This window comes from Manacus candei, unplaced genomic scaffold (genome assembly GCF_025592945.1).
Source record: "Manacus candei isolate 608988 ecotype Guabito, Panama unplaced genomic scaffold, ASM2559294v1 h1tg000067l, whole genome shotgun sequence".
In the NCBI taxonomy this organism is placed as follows: domain Eukaryota; kingdom Metazoa; phylum Chordata; class Aves; order Passeriformes; family Pipridae; genus Manacus; species Manacus candei.
The window spans coordinates 13,161,469-13,182,117 of NW_026138115.1; the positions used below are offsets into that span (position 1 = coordinate 13,161,469).

A 20,649-nucleotide genomic window follows, 5' to 3' on the forward strand; every position below is an offset into this window, starting at 1 on the left:
GCTTGGACTTGTGGATTTTAAAGAACAAAGGTGAAAACTAAATGAACTGCTCCTCTGTGTCCTAAGAACATGAAAACACAGTGTGACCCTATTACTCAGTGAGGATCTGTTCACTGGAAAATCACTGAGGGAATAATGAGGGGGGAAGAACAAGAGGAGGAGGAAAAGGTGAGAAGAGAAAGAGGGCAAGAGAGAGCAAAGGAGCAAAAGGGAATTTGCTTTTGATGTCACACTTCTATCAACTCATGCATTTTTCATGGATACCAACTAGTGCTAAAATAATGCTGTGCTGACAATACGAGCATGAAAAAAAGCAGCCAAGTTCCCAAACATCATGATACTGGCTTAAAAATAATGAGATTTACAAAAATTTGAAACTCAAAGCTTTTCTTTCTCTTCTAATTTTTAAGCCTTTTAGGTTTGTGTATTCCAGCATTTTTCTCAAACTTAAGATTTAGGAATGTAATTATTTTTAATGAGACCTGAGGTTCCAATTTAATCACATCTGCTGAAGAGCTAGAGCTTAAACCAAAGCTAAGTGTTGCAAAATCTCACTGTAATCATAAGAGCTGGCAACACTAAATGACAAAACCATGGCATACTGTACTGTTTTGATGCAAACTGGACTAAAAATTACCAGATGTTAGATACAAGTGCATTAATTCAAGTAGTGTTTTGCCCTTTGCTAGAAAGAAATTAAAAACTGAAAGTGAAGCCAGCTGGTAAATGAAAACAAACTGGTAGAACTCAGGAGTTAACCTGTTTTGTAGTTCAGGCTTTGTAAACTTAACTAGAGGAAGCAAACATTAACATTTCTCAGTGCTTTTGATTAAAACCTGATCACTTTTTAAACAAAGTAATTAATGGATTGTACGTAAAAATTTTTTTAGGTTTTAGTCATACATACTACAGCAGTGCCTATAGCCACCTTTACTTGTAGAAGAAAAGAAACCATGTATAGGTGGAGGAAACAACACGGGATCTTTATTTGCAGGAATGGCATTTTAAATTGTTAAATTATTTAAATATCAATCGTCAGATATTATTTACCTCAATAGTTCTATAGACTTTCTACAGTTATTCTGTAGATTTTTCATATAAGCACTGGATTTTGTGATGATGAACTAGAATAGATGTGGACTCTCTGTGGTTATTATGTCTTCAAGCTGGCTAGCAGTCTTAAGAACACAATTAAATTAATACTCCAGTTTTAATTACCAGTGGCACTGTAAATGCATTAGTGTTAAAAAAAATGAAAGAGGTGAAAAATTAATACACTAGTAAAACCATTTAGTGACATTTTCGGTGAACTGGAAAAAAATGAAGCAATGCTAAGGGGCCCACATACAACCCTTGCGCTCATCTTAATTACATACAATCTCGCTTTCTGCAAAATACCCCCGTACGTGCTGACAGCACTGTGGTTCGGGGGCTGTAACCGCGAGAGGCATGTCCCCGGCACTGCCCTGTCAAACGCCGACACTCCCTGCAGGAGACGCGCCGGGACCACTGCTCGCAGGGCAGGTACCGAGGGCAGGGAGGGATCGCCCCGGGGCCGAGAGGCGGGCGGTCTCCCCGGGGCTGGTGGTCTCACAGCTGCTCGGCGGCTCCTCGGCGCTGGCTGGGAACGCCGGTGGCAGCGCCGCAGGCTCGGCCGCCCCGCTGAGCCGTGACCGCTGAGCCGGGATCGCCGTACTTGTGTCGCCCGCAGCCCGGCCCGGCCTGGCAGCGCAGCGCGCAAAGAGCCGCCTTCCCCCCCGCGGGCAGCCGGGCTGGGCCCACCCCCCGCACCGGAGGTCTCCGGCTGATAATTCAAAAATGGAGGATGCGCCCTCTCAGCCATTAATTAATAATGTAGCTCACTGTCTTCCTGTGTGACACACGCTGGAAGGCACCGAGCGGCCAATAAAGATGTAGGGGAGAGCAGGGGAAGGCTCCTCCCCGCAGCTCTTCCTGATTGAGGGCTTGAAGAAGTAGATCAAAAACTTCCCGGGACCCGAAGGGGGGGCTGAGGAAAGGGGAGAAACGCGACGAAGGGGACCGCGTTCCGCACCGGCCGAGCAGCGAGCGCAGTCTGCGGCCGCACCAGGTGGGCAGGAGGCGAGGGAGCCGCGCAGCCCCCGCTGGACAGGCCGGAGGCCGGGCTGCCCCCGCGCCGCGGCCGCGCTGTCCTGCGGCGGCGGAGCTCGGCGGCCGCTGGGCCGGGGCGAGGCGAGGCGCGGGGCGGGAAGGGCGAGGACCCCCGTCAGGCAGCGACCCGGCAGGAAAGGAAGGAGGGAGATAAGTGGTCGGCGCTGCCCCTCCTGGGTGTTTGCTTTGCGAGGAGGAGGAGGCGGAGGCGGCGGGGGAGTGGAAGTTAGTGTCCGGCCCGGCGTGTGTGGGTCAGAGGCGGGGGGAAGGAGGTGACCCGGGGGCAGGGGAGCCGCGGCAGACAAAGCGCGGCCGGGGTATCCCCGAGCCGAGCACGTTGCGCGGCTGGGGCGGGGGTTGCCGCCTCCGCCCGCCGCTCGGCGTCATGGCCCCATTGTGAGGCGGGCGGAGGCGGAGGAAGGTGCCGCCGTTGGTCCGCGCGCAGTCCCAGGCAGGCAACGGCGTGTCGGGCACACAAAAGGCTCCGCCGCCGCCGCTCCGGTTCCCTCCTGACCCGGCTCCCCCGGGAGGAGGGACACGCCGGGCCCCCTCCCTCCTCCCCGGGCCGGTGGGCGCCGTTGCCTCGCTTACTCTCCCGCTCTGTGTTTTGTTTTTTCTTTTCTTTATTTCCCCCCCGATCCACGGAAGCTGATCCTGGGGCAGGAAGAGAGCCGGGAGCGGGGCGATGCCGCTGCTGCACCGAAAGCCCTTCGTGAGGGTAAAGCCCCCCGCGGACCTCCGGCCGGACGAGCGCGTTTTCTACTGCAGGGTCACTAACGAGATCTTCAGGAACTACGAGTAAGCGATAGCCCCGTGTCGGTGTCCGCGTCGCTGTGTCCGTCCTGCGCACCCCCCGCGCTGCGGCGGCGGGCAGGGAGCTATTCGAGCCCCCATCGACTCTGACACCTGGGCAGGCGGGGAGAGAGGGAAGGGGATTCCCCGGAACGCCGCGGGGAGCCCTGCCGGGGGGTGTGAGGGGGACCGCGGCTGGCGCCGAGCCTGTGCCCTCCCGAGGCGGGTGGGGGAGAGAGGGCGGATCTCTCGCCCGGGGTAGGGGGAATCCCTGTCCCTCCTCGGCGGGGGTACCGCGCAGCCCCCTTCGCCTACGAGGAAGGAAGGCAACCGGCTCCTTCCCTCCTTTCCTGCCGCTCCTTCCTCGGTGTCGCCCTAGCCCCCGCCGGGGAAGTGAAAGTTGCGCGTGTGGGAGGCGGCGGGCGGTACCGAGCGTCTGCCGGGCCTGGGCTCTCCCTCCCGTCCGCCCCCGCCAGCAGCCGCGTGTCGGCGGCGGACGGCTCTAGGCCGCCCCGCGGAAGGGGCCGCGCCGGGCCCGCGTCCAGGCGGCGCAACGGGGCCGCCCGCCCACCTGGCATGTGCCGGTCGCCCTATTGTTGTGGTGACGGCCGGGCGGGGGGCGCCGACTGCCCGGCCCGCTGGGCTTCCCGGCCGGCTCCCGCTGCGCTTAACCCCTTGCTGTCGGCCCCGCCGCGCAGCTTAGGGCCGCGCTCGCCCCGCCTCCGCGGGTAGCCGCCGGCTGACGCGGTTGGAAATGGCCGGCGGGCTCGGCCGGCGGGGAGCGCGGCCCGGGCGCGGGGTCGCTGCACCTGTCCGGGGGTTCCGCAGCCGGAGCCCTCCGCCCCGGTCGGGCGGACGAGTGGCACTGCCGGGAGTTAAACCCGGCCTAAAGCGGGCACACTTGTCCCTTTAGGAGCTCTCTTTCTAGCGAGGCTTTTATCGCTCTTCCCGTCCCTTCTTTTTTTTTTTTTTTCGCCCCTCCTTTTTTTTTTTTTTCCTCCGTGTGAAAAAAGCCCAATGGAAATGGTGAAATTCCCGTTAACGGTTGAAGGCGGATGGCACGGGTAGTCCCGAACTTGCTGCCGCTCACTTCACCGCTTGTAAGAACAATGGACCGAAAGTATTTAGAGAGACGTTTTTCAAAGCCGATAAATTACATGTTTTCACCTCCGGTATCATGCAGCACCATCCCCACCTACAAAAAGCCCCCCGCATCCAAACTCTGGTTTTTTTAAAGATGTGCAGACTAACGAGATTAAATCTGAAATGCTTTTCATTTGCAGCTTATGAAATTAAAGCACACCTAAATCTTTTTCATGTTTAGACTTGTTTTTCTTACTCAAATACACTCTGCTTAATAAAATTTTAACGAAGCTGGATTAGGTAACTTTGAAGGGTGATGCCTTACTGTTTCCTGGCCTATATACTCTAAGGGAGAAGAGGGATGTTGAATATGCTGTTGGGAGTTTTGGAAGGAGTATTTTCATTATAGGGCATATAAGAACCTAAGAAGGAAGAGCTGACAGGCTCCTGTTTCTATAGGAATTAAGTTCCCCTCCCCCAGCTTCTGATATTTTGAAAGCTGTTTTTCTGGTTACAATTACTATTATCACATAATTAGGTGACTCTCATGTCTTGTTTGACACTGTGCTGAAATATGTTTTGCGTATATGTAGTTGTAGTAAAATTTCAACATTAAAAATATCCTTTTAAAATGTTTTTCTGTTCTTAAAGGGTTTGGTATTTTAAGTACTCTGACAGGCTTATTTATACTGCAGAGGTGTTGTCACTAAGAAGTATGAAAGACTAAATTCGTTATTTAACCAAAGTTCATGAGTTAAGGGGTAAATTTAGACATGGTCACACAGGCGATCTCTAGAAATATCAGTAGGTGGTTAGCTTAGAGGTCAAGCCTTTGAATACAGTATTTGGGAAAACTGCAGAAAACTGCTATGCTTGTGTTTTGTGTATGTGGGGTGGGGTGGGTTGGTGGGGGTTTTTTTTGGTGGTATGTTTCTTGATTTTTTTTTTTTCTTTTTAATTCCTTTATGGCTTTTTTGTTAGGTTGGGTAAAATTTGTGCTTTGGATTGAAAAGTGTGGTATTTTTTACTTAGCAAAGTGTTCCAGCGCAGATGGGCAGAAAGTTTAGGTTCGTGTTAGTTGTTTGTGGCATAATCTGCTGGAGAACACAGGGTCATGTTTCAGAAAGTTTTAAAGATGCTAATCCTCATCTCTGCTGGTTGCAGATAGCTCATAGCTAATGTCTTCTGAAAACTGCATTTCCTATTTCTTCGCCTAAGCAAGGGCAATTAGATTAATAAGGATAGGGAGAATCCACTTCTTACAAATTGTATTAGCTGTTTCATGAAAGAAAACCATTGTCTAAATTGGGCTTCTCTGAATCTACTTTTTGAGAGGAAAATTTAAAAATTACAGTCTGACTAGATCAGGTGGGTGGTATAGATACATGTGGTAACCTGAATTCACCCCTTTGATCAACTGTATGAATGCTTTTAATTAGTACAAACAGTTAAGACTCAAGTTGTTTTCTTGTTTGTTTTTTTTGTTGGGTTGTTTGGGGGTTTTCAACAGAATACAAACTTACTGTTGAAAAGCTGCTTTCGTGCCCGTGTCAACCTCAGTAGAGATGAATAGAAATCATACATTAGTATTACTCTTCTCTATATAAGAAATGATTATGCTAACGTGAGAAGAATTTGGCAAGACTAGTATTTTGTAAAGTGACTTTCCCGTTAAGAATGTATTTCCTTTTTAATCTGAAATACAATTGCGTATTTTTGTAACCCTTTCTAAGCAGGAGGGCAGTGAAGGGGCAGTGTTCAGTTGTATTTATCATGAGTAACGGGAACCGAGGCAACTGATGTTGTATTCCTGGTCAGAGGGACAGAGCAGCAATGAGTGTCTGGAGCCATAATAGGAAAGGCAAGTACGGCGCTACATGAGATCTATGGGATGCATGAGAAACACATTAAACCAGTGGGATGTTACCACCAGCCTTTGACACCTTGTCTGTGAAAGTTAATAGCTGATATAGATGTGTGGATATAGATGCGTAGGAAGTCTTGCTTGTAAGACAGTTTGAAAAAGAAAATGATGAGTAGTATAGATACAGTGGTAGGAATGTTCCTCATTCTAGAACATGGGAGGGAGAGGAAGAACAGTTTTGCATCTTCAAAACTTACTGAAACTTCTTTACAGATTGGCCTGTGGAGTTCTTGGTTACAGTCAAAAGAGATCTGTTTAAAAGGCTAAGAGTCATTAGTTAAATTAGGTTGATTTTTTGTTTTCTTGAGGAGAAACTCATAACTTCAAATATATTCCTTAATGCATAATTAACCTGTAAATATTAAGGAATAAATGTATTTATCATGGTTTTTTGCTTGTTTGTTTTGTGCATTGTTTGTAATATGTATTCTTGACTACTTCTGGAGATGAAGAGTATAAGAACAACACTGTGGTCCAGAATGGCAAAGTTGGTCTTCTGTTATTACCCTCCTATGATACCCTAAATGAATTGTTCTTAATATATGCTAAGAAAGTGAATGAAAGTAAGTGGTTTGAAACAAACGTTCTTGAAGCACACTAAAAGTACAGTAAATCTTGGACCTAATGGGAATACTTGGTTAGTTCAAGCAAAAGACATCTGTAATTTCTAGGCTGGATTTTTGTATCCATTGCAAGTGCAGTCAGCACAGACATTGCAAGTAATTTATTTCTAGCTTCTGTTAATTAACTGCCTCCAATCAAATACCTACTGAGTAGCAGTGTTAAACTACTACTCAGTGATTTGCTGATAATTTTACAGTTTGCCTTACCTTGCATGACAAACTAACTAATGTAAGTGAAAAGAGACATCCATCTGAGAAGTCAGCATTAATTACTACTAGAAAGACAACTTAGCTTTTAGTCCGTGCTCCTTGAGTAGTTGAGCTCATGTGGATATCTCCAGGGTGGTCACAGTCACATTTGACTCCTTGCAGGCAGATGCAAGTGAACTTTGTGGATATGTTTTTTAAGAACTTCTTGCTCCATGTTGTCAAGAGTCACAGAGATCTTGAACCAACAAGGAAGCCCCAAAGACTGTAATACCCTAGACGAAGATGTAAGTAAGGCTTCAGATGTGATGTAGCAGCAGATGCTCTTGCTGTTGTGAATTTAAGTTGAATGTAGAATATGATCAACAGCATTATTACTCTTGAAGTAAAGAGAAAAGTTATCACTGCTGCTGCTAGCATTCTCTTGATTTGGTAGCTGTTGTGTCTGTTCTTTGTCAATCATTTTGTGATAACTGACATTCACTAGAGAGAGACAGGGACAGAAAGGGTACTACCAGTAACATCTATACTATTGGGATTTTGTTTTCTTCTCTCTCTCAAACCAAGTTAATTTTGATGTGCTATAGGTAATGATAGCTAAAGATAAATAATACTTTCAAAATCAAATATAATTTCTTCTCACACTATTTCTTTTCTTCCCTGTAAATTCACAGGGGAAATATCCACACAGAACAAAAGAGGAAATGAAGGAGAATGAAACTAGATACACAAATTACTCTTGTATGCAAATGGAACATGTTTTCTTCAAATATGTTTCAGTTAAAGTAATCTTAGCATTTTGCTTGTACTAATCATGAATTAAAAATTTTTAGAGAGGGGTTTGGTGTTGGGGAGTTTTTTTGTTTGTTTTGTTTGGTTGGGTTTTTTTAGGTTTTTCTCTCCCATAAGTTCAGTGCTGTTGCTTTAAATAGCATGACTGCCTGATGTCCCCTCACAAAGAATAACAACAGCTCTTAAAGGGGCACTGTCAGTGTCAACCTCTGTCTCTCCCTCCTTCTTTGATCTCTCTCTCCACCTTTTTTTTTTACCCTTTACTTTCATAATTTTTGAAAATTATATTCTGGCACATTTTATAGTTTCTCTTTGGGGCGTTTTTCTCTTTCCTGGCTAAAGATAATAATCAAGAACCTCTTTGGTAAGTGAGACAAAAATATATGTAGATACATACAACTGCATGATGATTTGTGTAACTGATACTTTATCCATTGAATATCCGTCCGTAAAAATTATTTTCAGTCTAATACAGAAGTATTGAAATGTAGGGCAGGAAGAGACCTGAAGAGATCATGTTTTATGCATTAGATCACCTCACAAAGAACCCCAAAGCAAACCCACAAAACAGATTTTTGTCTAACCCGTTCTTTAAAATGTTTTAGTAACTGTAAGATAATACACAATAAAGATGCACAATGAATGACTGACAGCCATCTGTTCTTCATATACTGAAGAATAATTTATCTTATTCTTCCTGCTTTGTTCTTCTCCTTTTCTTGTTTAGAGTAAGCAAGCCCAGATTATCCATTACTGTCAGATATATTAAGTAGATGCAGGTGATATAAAAATCTGAATTTTTGTAGCTATTAAATATTATTCAGATAATATATCTCTTCCTCTTCTGTCCTTTTCCCCTCCTTGCAGCTGATGTTATTCCTAAAGCATATTTCACTCAGAGGAATCCTGTGCTCATACAGAAAGGATTATGTGAGCCAAGACCCTTCATTGTCCTCAATTTGGAATTTCCATTTTCATTTACAAAATGTTATGGTTCATCTGTCCATCTGCAGTGAACACTGTCATCTGCATCAGTGTCACTGATGAACATTTGCCAGCTTGAGTTTGCAGGAAAAAACTCAGTGTGAACTGTCCAACTCTCTAAAATCCCATTATTAAAAATTATTTGAAAACCTGAGTTTGTCGTCTTGTGTGTTGCATACTTATCAGTACTAGTCCATTAAGATTTGTAAAGTAAGACAAATAGAAGCATTGTCTGAAGTGGGGCATATTGAAAGACTGCTCTGCTGTCCAGTCACTGATCAGTAGTATATCATATGTTTTAACGTGGTTTTGTGAATAGCTACCTCATCATCTTCATCTAGAAAGTGTTTTAACAAACCGCTGTTTTTCTGATACCTGTCAAAAAAGGACAAATATTAACTAATGAAAGCTCTTTTTTCTTGATTCCAATATAACAGCTAGCAAGGAAGCCATAACAACAATGTAATTTTAGCATCAGTTTGAAATATATGGAAGGATGAGAATCAGTGTTTACTAATGGAACAAGGGAAGAGAAGAATCTGTAGGAAAAAAATAGTTCAGTACTTTTTCTAAGAGCTATACAAACACTGAAGGAATAAAAACTATTTAGAGAACTACTTGACATTAATTTTTTACCTTTCCCATCTTTCCATTTGTGAGTTAAGGCACTCAAATCTGAAACTTACTCAAGTTGCAACATGTTTCTGTGATCTTAAAGTTATTTCATGTTTGTACAGTTTTAAACGCTCCTCTTGCAAATATTTATGGAAATGGAGGGGGATGTGAGTATGATATGACACCTATTAAACTCAGTGTGATTATTATTATTATTATGCATAAGGCTTCTTATACATGAATATTTGTTTGCAGCATTTCTAGATCTTGACGCTGTTACTACAGTCTGTACTGAGAGGAGACTTTGGTTTTATAATAGCAATTTGCCATGGCTGAAAAGTGGCAGATAACCCTTAATTATCTACAACTTGTCCAAATGGTTTTACATTTCAGACTTTTAAAAGATACTTGCAATTTGTTGCTGTATTAACTGTTAGCAAGTTGAAAATGTTAGTCAGAACTCAACTGTTTTCTTTCTTTCTTCCCCCTCCTGCCTTTCTTTCTTTTCAGTGATTTTTTTGAACGCACTATTCTCTGCAACAGCCTTGTGTGGAGCTGTGCTGTCACAGGTAAACCAGGACTCACATATCAGGAAGCACTGGAATCAGAGAGGAAAGCCAGACATAACCTTCAAAGTTTTCCAGAGGCACTTGTCATTCCAGTTCTGTATTTGGCCACCCTTACCCATCGCACCCGACTTCATGAGATCTGTGATGAAATCTTTGCTTATGTCAAGGATCGCTATTTTGTTGATGAAACAGTGGAAGTAGTTAGAAATAATGGTGCAAGGTAAGTATATTGAAAAATAAGTACTTATTTCTTTCTGCTTAGTGTGGGTGGGTTTTGTGTGTGCTTTTTTAAACCAAAAACACGGGTACTAAACTCCATTAGATATACCAAGAGTGAGGTGTGATACTTAGGTGAGTGACACTGTTATTGCTCTTCCCTAGGTTGAATAAGAGCAGTATTGTGTCGCTGTGCTTGATATCTCTGTCCTTAGCTTTGAAGCAGTTGTGGAGAGAGGGCAGCGCTCGCAGATCTTGCCCTGCATGTTTTTTGGTCTGTGTGGTGGATTTGCAAAGGAATGTCAGTTTTTTGGTGCGAGAAAGGTGGACTGTTTGTAGAATGACATTTAATGAGAAACTAAGGAAAGGTAGGAATTAAAAATTACATGAAAGTTTTGATGAATCATTTGGAATGAATGACCAAACTATTGAAAGCTTAAAATAATTGATAAAAGTTGGATTTTTACTTTTCAGAGAATAGCAAAAATGCTTACTGTTATACTGGTGTATATTGCAAGTGTTCTTACTATTATCTTAGACTGATTAAAAACTTAGAAGAATTTTGACCTTCAGATGCTTTCTTTCTCATATTGTTGGTGCATATGCTCTGTAGTAAATAAACTTGAGTTTTTCTTTAAAGCAGCTTCTGGGAGAGGTCTAGAAAAGGTCCATGTTTTGTCTAAAAGAGTTTACAGCTTTGTCTAAAGTGAGTTTACAGTTTCACCTAACTGAGGTTTAAAATGGGAAAAACTTAAACATGTTCAACCTGGAAATACCTGCAGAATGGGCGCTAAAGCCTTTGTGTGTTCAGCTGTTGCTGGTGGGTTTAATGGTTTGTTAGGGTCATTTTGATTTTTTTTCAGGAGAAAGGTGACAGCTTACATTTCAGAGTAGAAGAGACTTCTGTGGATAGCCTGATGTTTAGCACATAATCTGGTGTTTATTGGGTGATAGGAGTGGGCTGGTTCAAAATGGTCGCTGGAGAACAGTTATTCTGTGTGAGTTTTTGTAGTGGCTGATGCAGATATTATTTATGGCAAATTTTGTACTACACAGGGAAGAAAAATCTGTTGATGCACTGCAGGAGACAAGTTGTAAGGAAATTTGTATGGGTATGTACATAAGGTCATTGCTTAGTAGGAAAGCTTTCCATCTCTTCCCTGCTCTATTCCTTTCAACCAGTGAAGTCCCAGTCTGCAAAGCCAGGACAAGAACAACTTCAGTAGAATTGCTGCTTTCTGTATGGAAAACCTACATCCAAAGTTTCTTTCTATCTTTCTCATCTTTATACCTGTCAAATGACTAGACTGAGATTACCACAAGTATTACAGTCATTTTGCTTAGAGAATAAGGTGTTGGTTGTTTTTTGGTTTAGGTTTGGGTTTTTTGTTTGTTTGTTTTTTTTTTTAATGTAGAAACATGAATATTATAAACTATCAGTATGGTTCAGGTGTTGGTTTTCATTTGCTCCATGAAATACTTTAGTTTTCTATCTTTAAAGATACTGTTAGTTTCCAAACTAATAGCAAAGAATTGTTTGTTCTTCTAGAACTCCCCCCGCCCAGAACAGCTCTTCTATCTCTATTCTAAACTATTTGCTAAAATATTTACATGCATGCACTGTAGCTTTTTAAAGCTGTTCAGATAAAGTTGTGATATGATTCTCTCATTAAGATAGTGCTATCATTTTTTTTTACCAGTGTTCAATTCAATCTTCTTGGTTACTCAAAGTCGTGTTGAGATACATATCAAAAAATTTTGTGTTTATGTTCCACTTTCACTTATCAATATATTAATAGTATATAAGCTAAATTTCTTAAGCCTTTGGGGTGGGCTGGATACCATACAAAAGATAGAAGTTTCAAATAAAATTTATTCCAATAAAAAATTAGCCTACTAGAGATTGTATATTTTTAACTACATAAGTATAAATTGGTGCCTGATAAAATGAAGAATGAGAAACTTACCTTAGCTGATTGTATGCCACTGATATTCTAGATAAATGTGTAGCAAAGACCTATTTCAGACCTTTAAAACTAAATCTAGGAAACACTGCAGATAGCATGATAATGTGGAGGGGGAGGTATTTTTATGCTTAGAGATACATAATTAAAGGTTATAAAGTGGGAGGAGGTGAGGCATAGTTTTTCATCTCCTCAATTAACAGTTGACTTTGACCTGTACTTTGAGGTACTATGTTGGGGATTAAGTGTACCAGCTCATGTTACTTGTACATAACATGGCTTTTCAGCAGACTTGTTTGCATGTGTTTGTCATGTGCAACTATGTTTTTGTGATTTTTTTTTTTTTCCCTCTAGCAAAAATTATCACAGTCCATCTATAGTGTCATAGCATCCTATGAGACCAACAGAATTTGGCAGATCATGAAAACCCAGTTGTTTTGTGGTGGTGTAAACTCTTCCACTACTTTTATGTATGAAGTTTTCTGCATGCTTAATGTCAGGATCATTTGCTTCTTGAGCTCTGTGCGTCATTTAATGCAAAGCCTACAACGTAACGCATGTGTAACCAGCGACTGTTCAAGCAATTTAAGTATTGATATTTTATAACTCTTAACTTTGCATGCCTCATATTCTTGTAGGATAGATTGCTTTGATGCAGCTTCCTGGATTTTGAAGAAAGAAATGTGAGGGAACCCAAACATTAGAAGGATTAGCATTTTGGCTTAATATAAATGTTTTTATCTTGAGCATATGAAGTAGTCTAGAGTACTGTGAGCAACAACAGGTGATCTGGAAAGAGAAAGAGGAGAGGGCAAGTGGTTTGTTCAGAGTGTAGGTGGAGGCTGTTTTATTCAGTTGTATCAAACCCCTGTGTTCTGGTTGTGGCAGTGTCTGATGCCCCATTACATTGTCTGGTCTTTCAGCTCTTCTGGTTTGTAGTGTTTTGTTGTGTTGCTTAGTTTTGAATTTGGCTGCTTCTGCCTTGTTACTGAGGTCTGGTAGGAGGAACTCAGGAGAGTTTGGGAGATACTCTCACTTCCTGTTGTTTTGGTACGTGTGGTATCTTCAACAGCCCTTATCAACCAGAAATAAATTGCAGAGAAAGCCCCCCAGTCCTATGATGGGGCTTGTTCAGGCAGTCTCTGGAAATGATGCGTGCAATTTGGTAACCTGTTAGAAGCAGCAAGAGATAATTCTGCTTGCTCTTTAACCCTTTCAGGTGATATATTGATTAAAATGGCCAGCTTTCTTGCTTTGTATGTGTCCAGCCTTTCTGGCCAAACTGGCTCCGACTTTCCTTCAAAGTGGCAACTGTGTTATGCTTTAAAACATGAAGTGCTTGGATTTCCAGTTAAAGAACTGCAGGAGGTGTGTAACAATGTTTTCCTAGTTCTACCTTCACAACAGACAAAATTACTATTTGAAACATCGATCAGAAACATCATAGAATATATGTAGAAAAATTACCCTCAAATTAAGTTTGAGTTGCTAAATAATTGAAAGCAGTTGACACTGTAAATATTGTTATTTAGAATGTCAAATTGCGGTTTATGGAAAGTAATTTATTGAAAAAGGCATGGAAATTATTTGAGATTTTGTTGGAGTGGAAAATTAGAGCAATATTTCAGAATTTAGAGCAATATTTAATAATTAATATCTCAAGCAGCTAATATTTTAGTTCATACTTTATCGAAGCAGATTTGAAAAATGTTGATCATATTGGAATTGCTTCCTATATTTGTGCTTCAGAACTGAAAGTTTAAGACCCATGTACTTGTTGGTCTTTTGATTTTCCACAAGGAATGGCATCTCTTGCAGTAAACTGTCCATTTGTTGCTGATTTAGTACTGTGTTTGTTATTGGTACATAAAACTTGTTAAATTGATTTTCAACATCTTGACTTCTGAAGTCAGTTACCTGAAAGCTGGAACTATGTGGTATGGAAGGCCCACCTGGAGTAATAACCTCAGCTAATGCCTCAGACACACCAAACAAAATCTTCAACAGGCTAACTCACTCAGCAGTAGGACCTGTTCTTTTCTGCTTGACGTCAGCAGTGTGCTTTTTGGTTTTTATAATTATTTTAATTTCTTGGAGGAAAAACTAGATTTAAAGCATGTATGAACAACCAATTGTGATTTAACATCAGTGTTCTGAGTCTGGGTGCTATCACAAGAAATAATGGCCATCTTTATTAGGATATAAAAGTGTTCAGTGTGATAATTAGTTAATTAAACTATAAACTTTTGTTCTGACTTGAGCAGTGAGGAGATCTGAGGTTTTACGTTGGACAACTCTGCTAGCTCTTTAGTTCCCCCTTTCCTGCTCTTAAAAATAGCTTATGTGATGATGTCTTCCCTTGCCCATAGAGGTTGGGGCACAACCAATTGTTGCCCATCAGTCAGTATGGCACTTAACTAAAAAGTCAGCCACTTAGAGACTGAAATAAGTTGCTTAAAGGTCAGTGTATGAGAAGGAAGAAATCATACAGATTTCATACAGAACATGTCAGATACAAAAAGAAATATTTTTTTCATTGAATTTGACCACTAGATGACACCACTGCAGAAGAATACTTGCCTACTGTCTGTGAGCAAGCAACACCAGAATGCCTTTAAAAATGAACCTACTTGCAGAAGTAGTAGACAAAGCTCCCTGTTAAGAAGATTGCTGCATCTGATTGTATACTTATTATAGGTTAACATCCTTTCTCTGCTTTGACTGATCTGATTTTGACCATTGCCAAGCTGCAGGAAACAGATAATCACAGAGAACCTTGCCTGCAAGTTAAACTTCTTTTTTTAACTCATCAATTGTTTGGCTGGTATCCCAGTGCTTTAGGACTGTTCGTAGTGGATTAACCACTGCATTAGGCCAATTAAAAGATTTGCATACTGTTTTCATCTCTGTAAGTCTTAACTGGGGCACAGGAAGCATGTTGCTGGTCATGACTGATATATATATATACATTTTTATATATATATATGTATATATAGCTGATAGGGAGTTAAGATGGTAGAAGATAATCCTTGTAAAAGGTAAGGTTATAGATAATTTTCCAACTTTTTTATTCAAACTGGCAATAAGGTATTAATCTCATATATATGTAATTGTCTTTTGAGCATTAAGATCAGTTAATATAAGATCACTAGGTAGTAAGTGACAAAGCGTCTTCTATGTTTAGACTCTAATGAGTTACAGTAAACTTAATTGTAGTGTGTTTTTCTAGTGGTAAGGCTTAAGCATAAGTTCCTGCATAAAAAGAAAGTTTCCTACTTTATTTGAGAGGTAAATTTGAATTCCAGTAGCAGAAACAGTGTGGTGCCTGTGAAACAGCATCTCTGACAGTTCTGGAGAGCAGCTTACCTATTTGTAGAGCGAGTACAGTTTGTGTTCTCCCAGCACAGCTGTTTAAGGATCAGTGAACTCTTAGCCTGCAAAATCATGCTTAAGGAATTCACTTTCCACTGCCCTTAAGTCCTTTATGATATAAATATATTTGTTTTGTTGACTAATAAATATATTTGTATTTGACTAGTGGAAGCTATGAGATGATAATATGTGCAAAAGAACCTGCAACTTCTTTCTTATAGATTGTTGAACAGCTGTTACGACAATTGGCACTGCCAGTCTCTGTTAGCTGTCATTTCTGTGCACACTCTCTACTTTTATAACTATAAATTTAAAGGTACAGGTTTTGGTTTGTTTCTTTTAACAATTTATTTGGTTTTAATCTGTACAATGATAAGAACTAAAGTCTGGGCAGTCAAAATGATTCATATACTGGTGCAGTACTGTCCTAATTCCACGGGAGACAGCTGATGCAGCTAGTCTGTACATAGGACTCTCTTGTCCTAAGCAAAACCATGCTTCCTATTAGTTTCTTTGAAGCATACAGTCTTACCTATAACTTGGCAGACAAATTAAGTTACTAAAACTCAAAAGCAACAGCTGAGGAAGCCGTTGTGCATAAAACCTGTCTCTTTGTTGTGCTTTTGTTTTACGTGTGCATTAAACTGTACCATTTAGCTTAGTAAAAAAGATATCACTTATTCCCTCAGATCTCGTCTCACTTTTATCTCTCTAATTACTTGCAAGCATATGAGAACTGTTAGGACAAGGATATGAGTTACTGCACTTATCTGACATTTACTTCTTAAAAACCAACTAAAAGCTGACAAAACAGAATGAGGCTATAGCTTTTTCGTACTTTTTGGTACTTGTTACTATAGCTTCTTGTATTACTCTATTGGGCTTGTCTGTATTCAACTAACTTTACATACTATTAGAAAAGGTGTACTTTTTTAATTTTGGCATTTGAAAAACTTCACTTTCATTTGTGTGTCTTAATAAGTGAATTTTCTTTTGCTTCTGACTCACTGATCATTGTGGTTTTTATTTTAAAACTTGGCCTCAAAGCATTGCAATATTCCCCCACTGCCCACAACTGTCTGCATCCAAGAGATGTTTCTTGTCTGCTTATTGTAAAGCATACAGAGGCACATTTATAACTTATCTGGGCCTTTAGGGTATCTGGTTTTTTTGACTTGATATGGGAACATAACAGAGTGCCAGACTATTACTTCTATCAGGGTAATTAGCACTAGCTATATCAAAAGCTGGTGTGCAGAACACTCGATGAGCTGTGAGAAGAGACCACTTCTCACAGCTTCTAATGCTAGCCTTGGTTGGATGTAAAGGCCTACTCGGCATTTGGGAAGAACTTTTCTGAGAAGTGAAAGTGTGCCAGTAATTGCAGGGCTGAAGTTTTCACTTGATATCCTCTGATAGCAAGTGATGGCTGGTTTTGGCCTGTTATGTAGAGGAGTGTAGCTTGTCTTCCTCCTCTTTAAATTGTGTTCTTCTGCTGCTCCAGTAGTGGTAGATGGAGATACCTGCTTTTCCTGCAGCTCATGATAATAGCTTGTGTACATGTCTTTGAGTTGCTGAGCTGAACAAAAGAGAGTTTGGCAAGTAAGTTATACTTACCCTTTTCTTGGATTACTCTCCTCTTTCAGAAGAAGTGGAGAGGCTGAGGAGTATCAGGGAGTATGAGACAGAAATAGACTGGTGGAGTTACACCAATCCATTTCTGAGAGAAACACAGTGAGTGGAAGCTCAGCAAGCGTCAAGGAACCCCAGCCCTCTCACCATTAGACAGAAGGAGGGGACATCAAAGATAAGGGTGAATGGAAATAAGTCCCTGTTTGGGGAGATAGGAGAATCCCCTCCCAGCCTCCCTTGCCTTCCCAAGTGCCCTTACAGAGTAGGTATGAGGCTCTCAAGGAGCAGGCAGATTATGGAGATGAAGGGGCTTGCCTGGAAAAAGTTAGTCAACCAGACGGATCACAACTTTGAGTGTTAAGAAAGAAGGAAGGGTTATTGTTGTAGGTGACTCTCTTCTGAGGGGAACTGAGGGTCTTGTATGCCTACCAGACCCATCCCACAGGGAAGTCTGCTGCCTCCCTGGGGCCTGGGTAACAGATGTCATCAGGAGACTCCCTGGATTAATTCAACCCTTAGATTATTACCACTTTTTGTTGTCCAGGTTGGCAGTGATGAGGTTGATGAGAAGTCCTAGAGCAATCAAAAAGGACTTCAGAGCACTGGGGTTGTCTGGTTGAAGAGACAGGAGGAGAGGTGGTGTTTTCCTCAGTCCTTTTGGTAACAGGGAATAATGCTGAAAAGAACAGAAGAATGCACCTGATCAACTTGTGGCTTACAGGCTGGTGCCGTCGGTGGAATTTTGGCGTTTTTGATCGTGGGGTGGTTTATACAGCACCAGACCTGCTGGAGGCAGATGGGGTTTGCCTGTCCAAAAGGGGAAAGAGGATTCTAGCCCATGAGTTGGTGGGGCTGATTGAGAAGGCTTTAAACTAGGTTTTAAGGGGGGGAGGAGGATAAGACCAGGCTGTCTAAGATGAGCCTGTGGGCTACATGCTGGTGTTGGGAGTGAAATCAATAGCCCAGCTGAAGTGCATCTACACTCTGCTGACTCTGGAATGTGTGAGCCACACTGGAACACAGTCTTATGGAGACAAGCCAGGGACTGCTAAGGTATTAGAAGCCAACGGGGAAACACCAGAGAATTATCTCAAAGGAATTAAGGGTGATCCTCCAGGAAGGTGACATGGCTGACAGCCCTGCTGATGTGCCTTTATGCCAAAGTATGCAGCATGGACAACAAAGAGGAGGAGTTGGAAGGCACTGTACTGCTGGAAAGCTACAACCTTGTTGCCATTACTGAAACTTAGTGGGACAAATCCCATGACTGGATTGCAGCTTTTGGTGGCTACAGGCTGTTCAGAAGAGACAGGGGAGGAAGGAGAGGCTGAGGTTGCCTTCTACATCAAGAGGTGGATTGAGTGTGAAAAGCTATCTTTGAAGAACAGCCCTGAGCAGATCAAAAGCCAGCGGGTAAGAATCAGAGACCGGGGCAACGAAGGGAAGTGAGTGGTTGGTGTCTACTACAGGCCCCTGATCAGGGGGAGCCTACTGATGAAGCCTTCTTGCTCCAGCTACAGGAGGCATTGCACTTGCAGGATCTTGTCCTACTGGGGGTCTTCAACCACTCCAACATGTGGTGGAAAAGTAGTACAGCGAGCTGTAGGCAATCCAGGAGACTCCTGGAACGCATGGAGGATAGCTTCTTAACTTCAGGTAGTAGACAGCCCTAACTGAGGCAATGCAATACTGGATCTGACAGTCATCAACATAAGAGAGCTAATTGAGGACATCGAGATTGGAGGCAGCCTGGGCTGCAGTGATCATGCATTGGTGGAGTTTGTAGACCTGAGGAATGTGGGTGAGGTAAGGAGTAAAATTAGGCCCCTGAACTTTAGGAAAGCAAACTGCCAGCTCTTCAGGGAGTTAGTCAGTGGGATCCCCTGGGAGACTGCCCTCCAAGACAAGGGAGTGGAACAGAGCTGGCAGATCTTGAAGGAATTCTTCCATCGAGCACAAGAGCTAGCCATCCACAGGAACAAGAAATCAGGCAAGGAGGGCAAGAGACTGGCATGGCTGAGTAGGGAACTGCTGGTCAAACTAGAGGGAAAGAAGCAAATGCGTAGACAGTTGAAGCTAGGAGAGGTGACCTGGGAAGAGTATAGAGATGAAATTTGGTTGTGTAGGGATGGGGTGAGGGAAGGGCAAGGCAAAGGTGAAATGGAACCTGGCAAGAGATGCAAAGAATAACAAGAAGGGCTTCTACAGGTCTGTTAACCAGAAAAGGAAGGTCAAAGAAGGTGTAAACCCCTCATAAACTGTGCTGAAAAACTGGTAAAAATGGATGAGAACACTGAGATACTCAAACTTTTCTGCCTCAGTCTTCTGTGGCAACCTCTCTTCCCACACTTCTCAAGTGGATGGACAGCTCTCCTTCCTCCTCCTCTTTCTTCTGTGGTCAGTATTTGCCTCTTGCACATGCTCTAGTTTCATCAGATCCTCGTTCGAGCAGTGAGCTGCTTGAAGTAGCTGATATGACACAAGCTTATCAGCTCTTCACATTGGGTTATGAATTTTTGTTTGGTTGTTTTGGGTTTTTTTATATCTTCTTTTGTTTAGTTTTTTTTTGTCAGGTAGTTGAATTCAGTTTAATGGCAATCAGTAAATTATACTGAGTGCCAGAGCTACAAAAAGCAAGCACCATGCTAGCTATGTGGCTGGAAGAAGGAATGGCAAGGGAAGATTTCCCCCTTTGGTGGGAACTGTTAGGTGATCTCTGCATCTTGTAGAGCAGCAGCCTGAGGTGACAGGTGCAGTTTGTTTTTGTACACCTTCAACCTGCCTCTTCCTGACCATTCTGGGAGCGATAAGGTTTGGTCAGACCTTAAAGTTTTCTGCTAATTGCGCTAAGCTGCCACAGTCTCTTGTCTCTTGCCCTTAGACTGCTGGAGTGACTTATGTTCTTTCATCTGTGCAGCTGACCAGCCCTACACAAAATTCATGGAAATTGATGGGAGTTCTCAGGTTTCTTTTTCATTAGAGAGAGAAGATAAACTGATATTAAAAAAAAATTACATCAGTGATACCACCTCTGGCTTTGTGTTGAAAAAAATTTGGGCTCCCATGTTGTTCTGTTCTTTCTTAAAAAAAAACCAACCAAACAAAAAAACCCCACAGATTTAATCCTAAGGCCAAGCACTTATTGGAGCCCTTCCTGTAATATAAGAGACCTCAAAGAGCTTAGTTACTGAGCTTAACAAAGAATAGAGCTGTAAGTTTAAGGGCCATCCTTGGGACAGACCAGAGGACTTGTGCCCCGCTGTTGATAACAGCCTGTAGTGCAGAAAGAGGTAAGCAAAACTGTTTTGAGTATAGGTGTCAATGTCTGAGCTAGAGTTGCTGGGCCTGTGGTAGAGATGGCTTTATATTGGATCTTTCTCTGAACGCTTCTGGGATTCACTTAGTATGGCTGTAAGGATTTTCACAATCTTTATTGTAATTTGAAGAAAGTGGTTCCTGGCTGAGGGGGATATTTGGGGTACACGTTTATGTACTTTAATGTTGCTGGTTTTTTAGGTGGAGTTGCCCCCAATTCTTATTTTATGGGAAATAGTGAGTGAGCGTGGTTTGACTTTGACCTAAGTTCTGTAATGATTTTAAAGTATTTTTTTTAATAAGAGTTGTAATTAGTGAACTCAGGGAATTATTAGATTATTGAAAAGAGCAGACCATTTGCACTAGAAGCAGAGTGTCTTTACCTCTCTTAGTCCCCGGAATTGGGTGTCACTAGCCATGACTTGACTGTA

General features: G+C 42.2%; 1 protein-coding gene and 1 long non-coding RNA gene across 6 annotated transcripts in view; both read left to right on the forward strand.

The window, feature by feature from the left end:
* Positions 1-1,124: 1,124 nt before the first annotated feature.
* BAZ1A (bromodomain adjacent to zinc finger domain 1A) overlaps positions 1,125-20,649 on the forward strand; it is a 66,823-nt gene continuing 47,298 nt past the window's right edge. For 2 of the 5 annotated variants that reach the window (XM_051806243.1, XM_051806244.1), the window contains exons 1-2: positions 2,472-2,928; positions 9,661-9,939. In XM_051806243.1, the coding sequence (XP_051662203.1) occupies positions 2,816-2,928; positions 9,661-9,939 (392 nt within the window). In that variant the 5' untranslated portion in view covers positions 2,472-2,815. Of the gene's footprint in view, positions 1,525-1,733; positions 2,090-2,471; positions 2,929-9,660; positions 9,940-20,649 lie in introns of those variants that run through there. The other 3 variants (XM_051806241.1, XM_051806240.1, XM_051806245.1) reach the window with 3 other exon arrangements.
* On the forward strand, positions 7,064-8,689 carry LOC127479407 (uncharacterized). The gene is made up of 2 exons (XR_007907553.1): positions 7,064-7,915; positions 8,419-8,689. It is a non-coding gene; the product is annotated as an uncharacterized LOC127479407 (long non-coding RNA).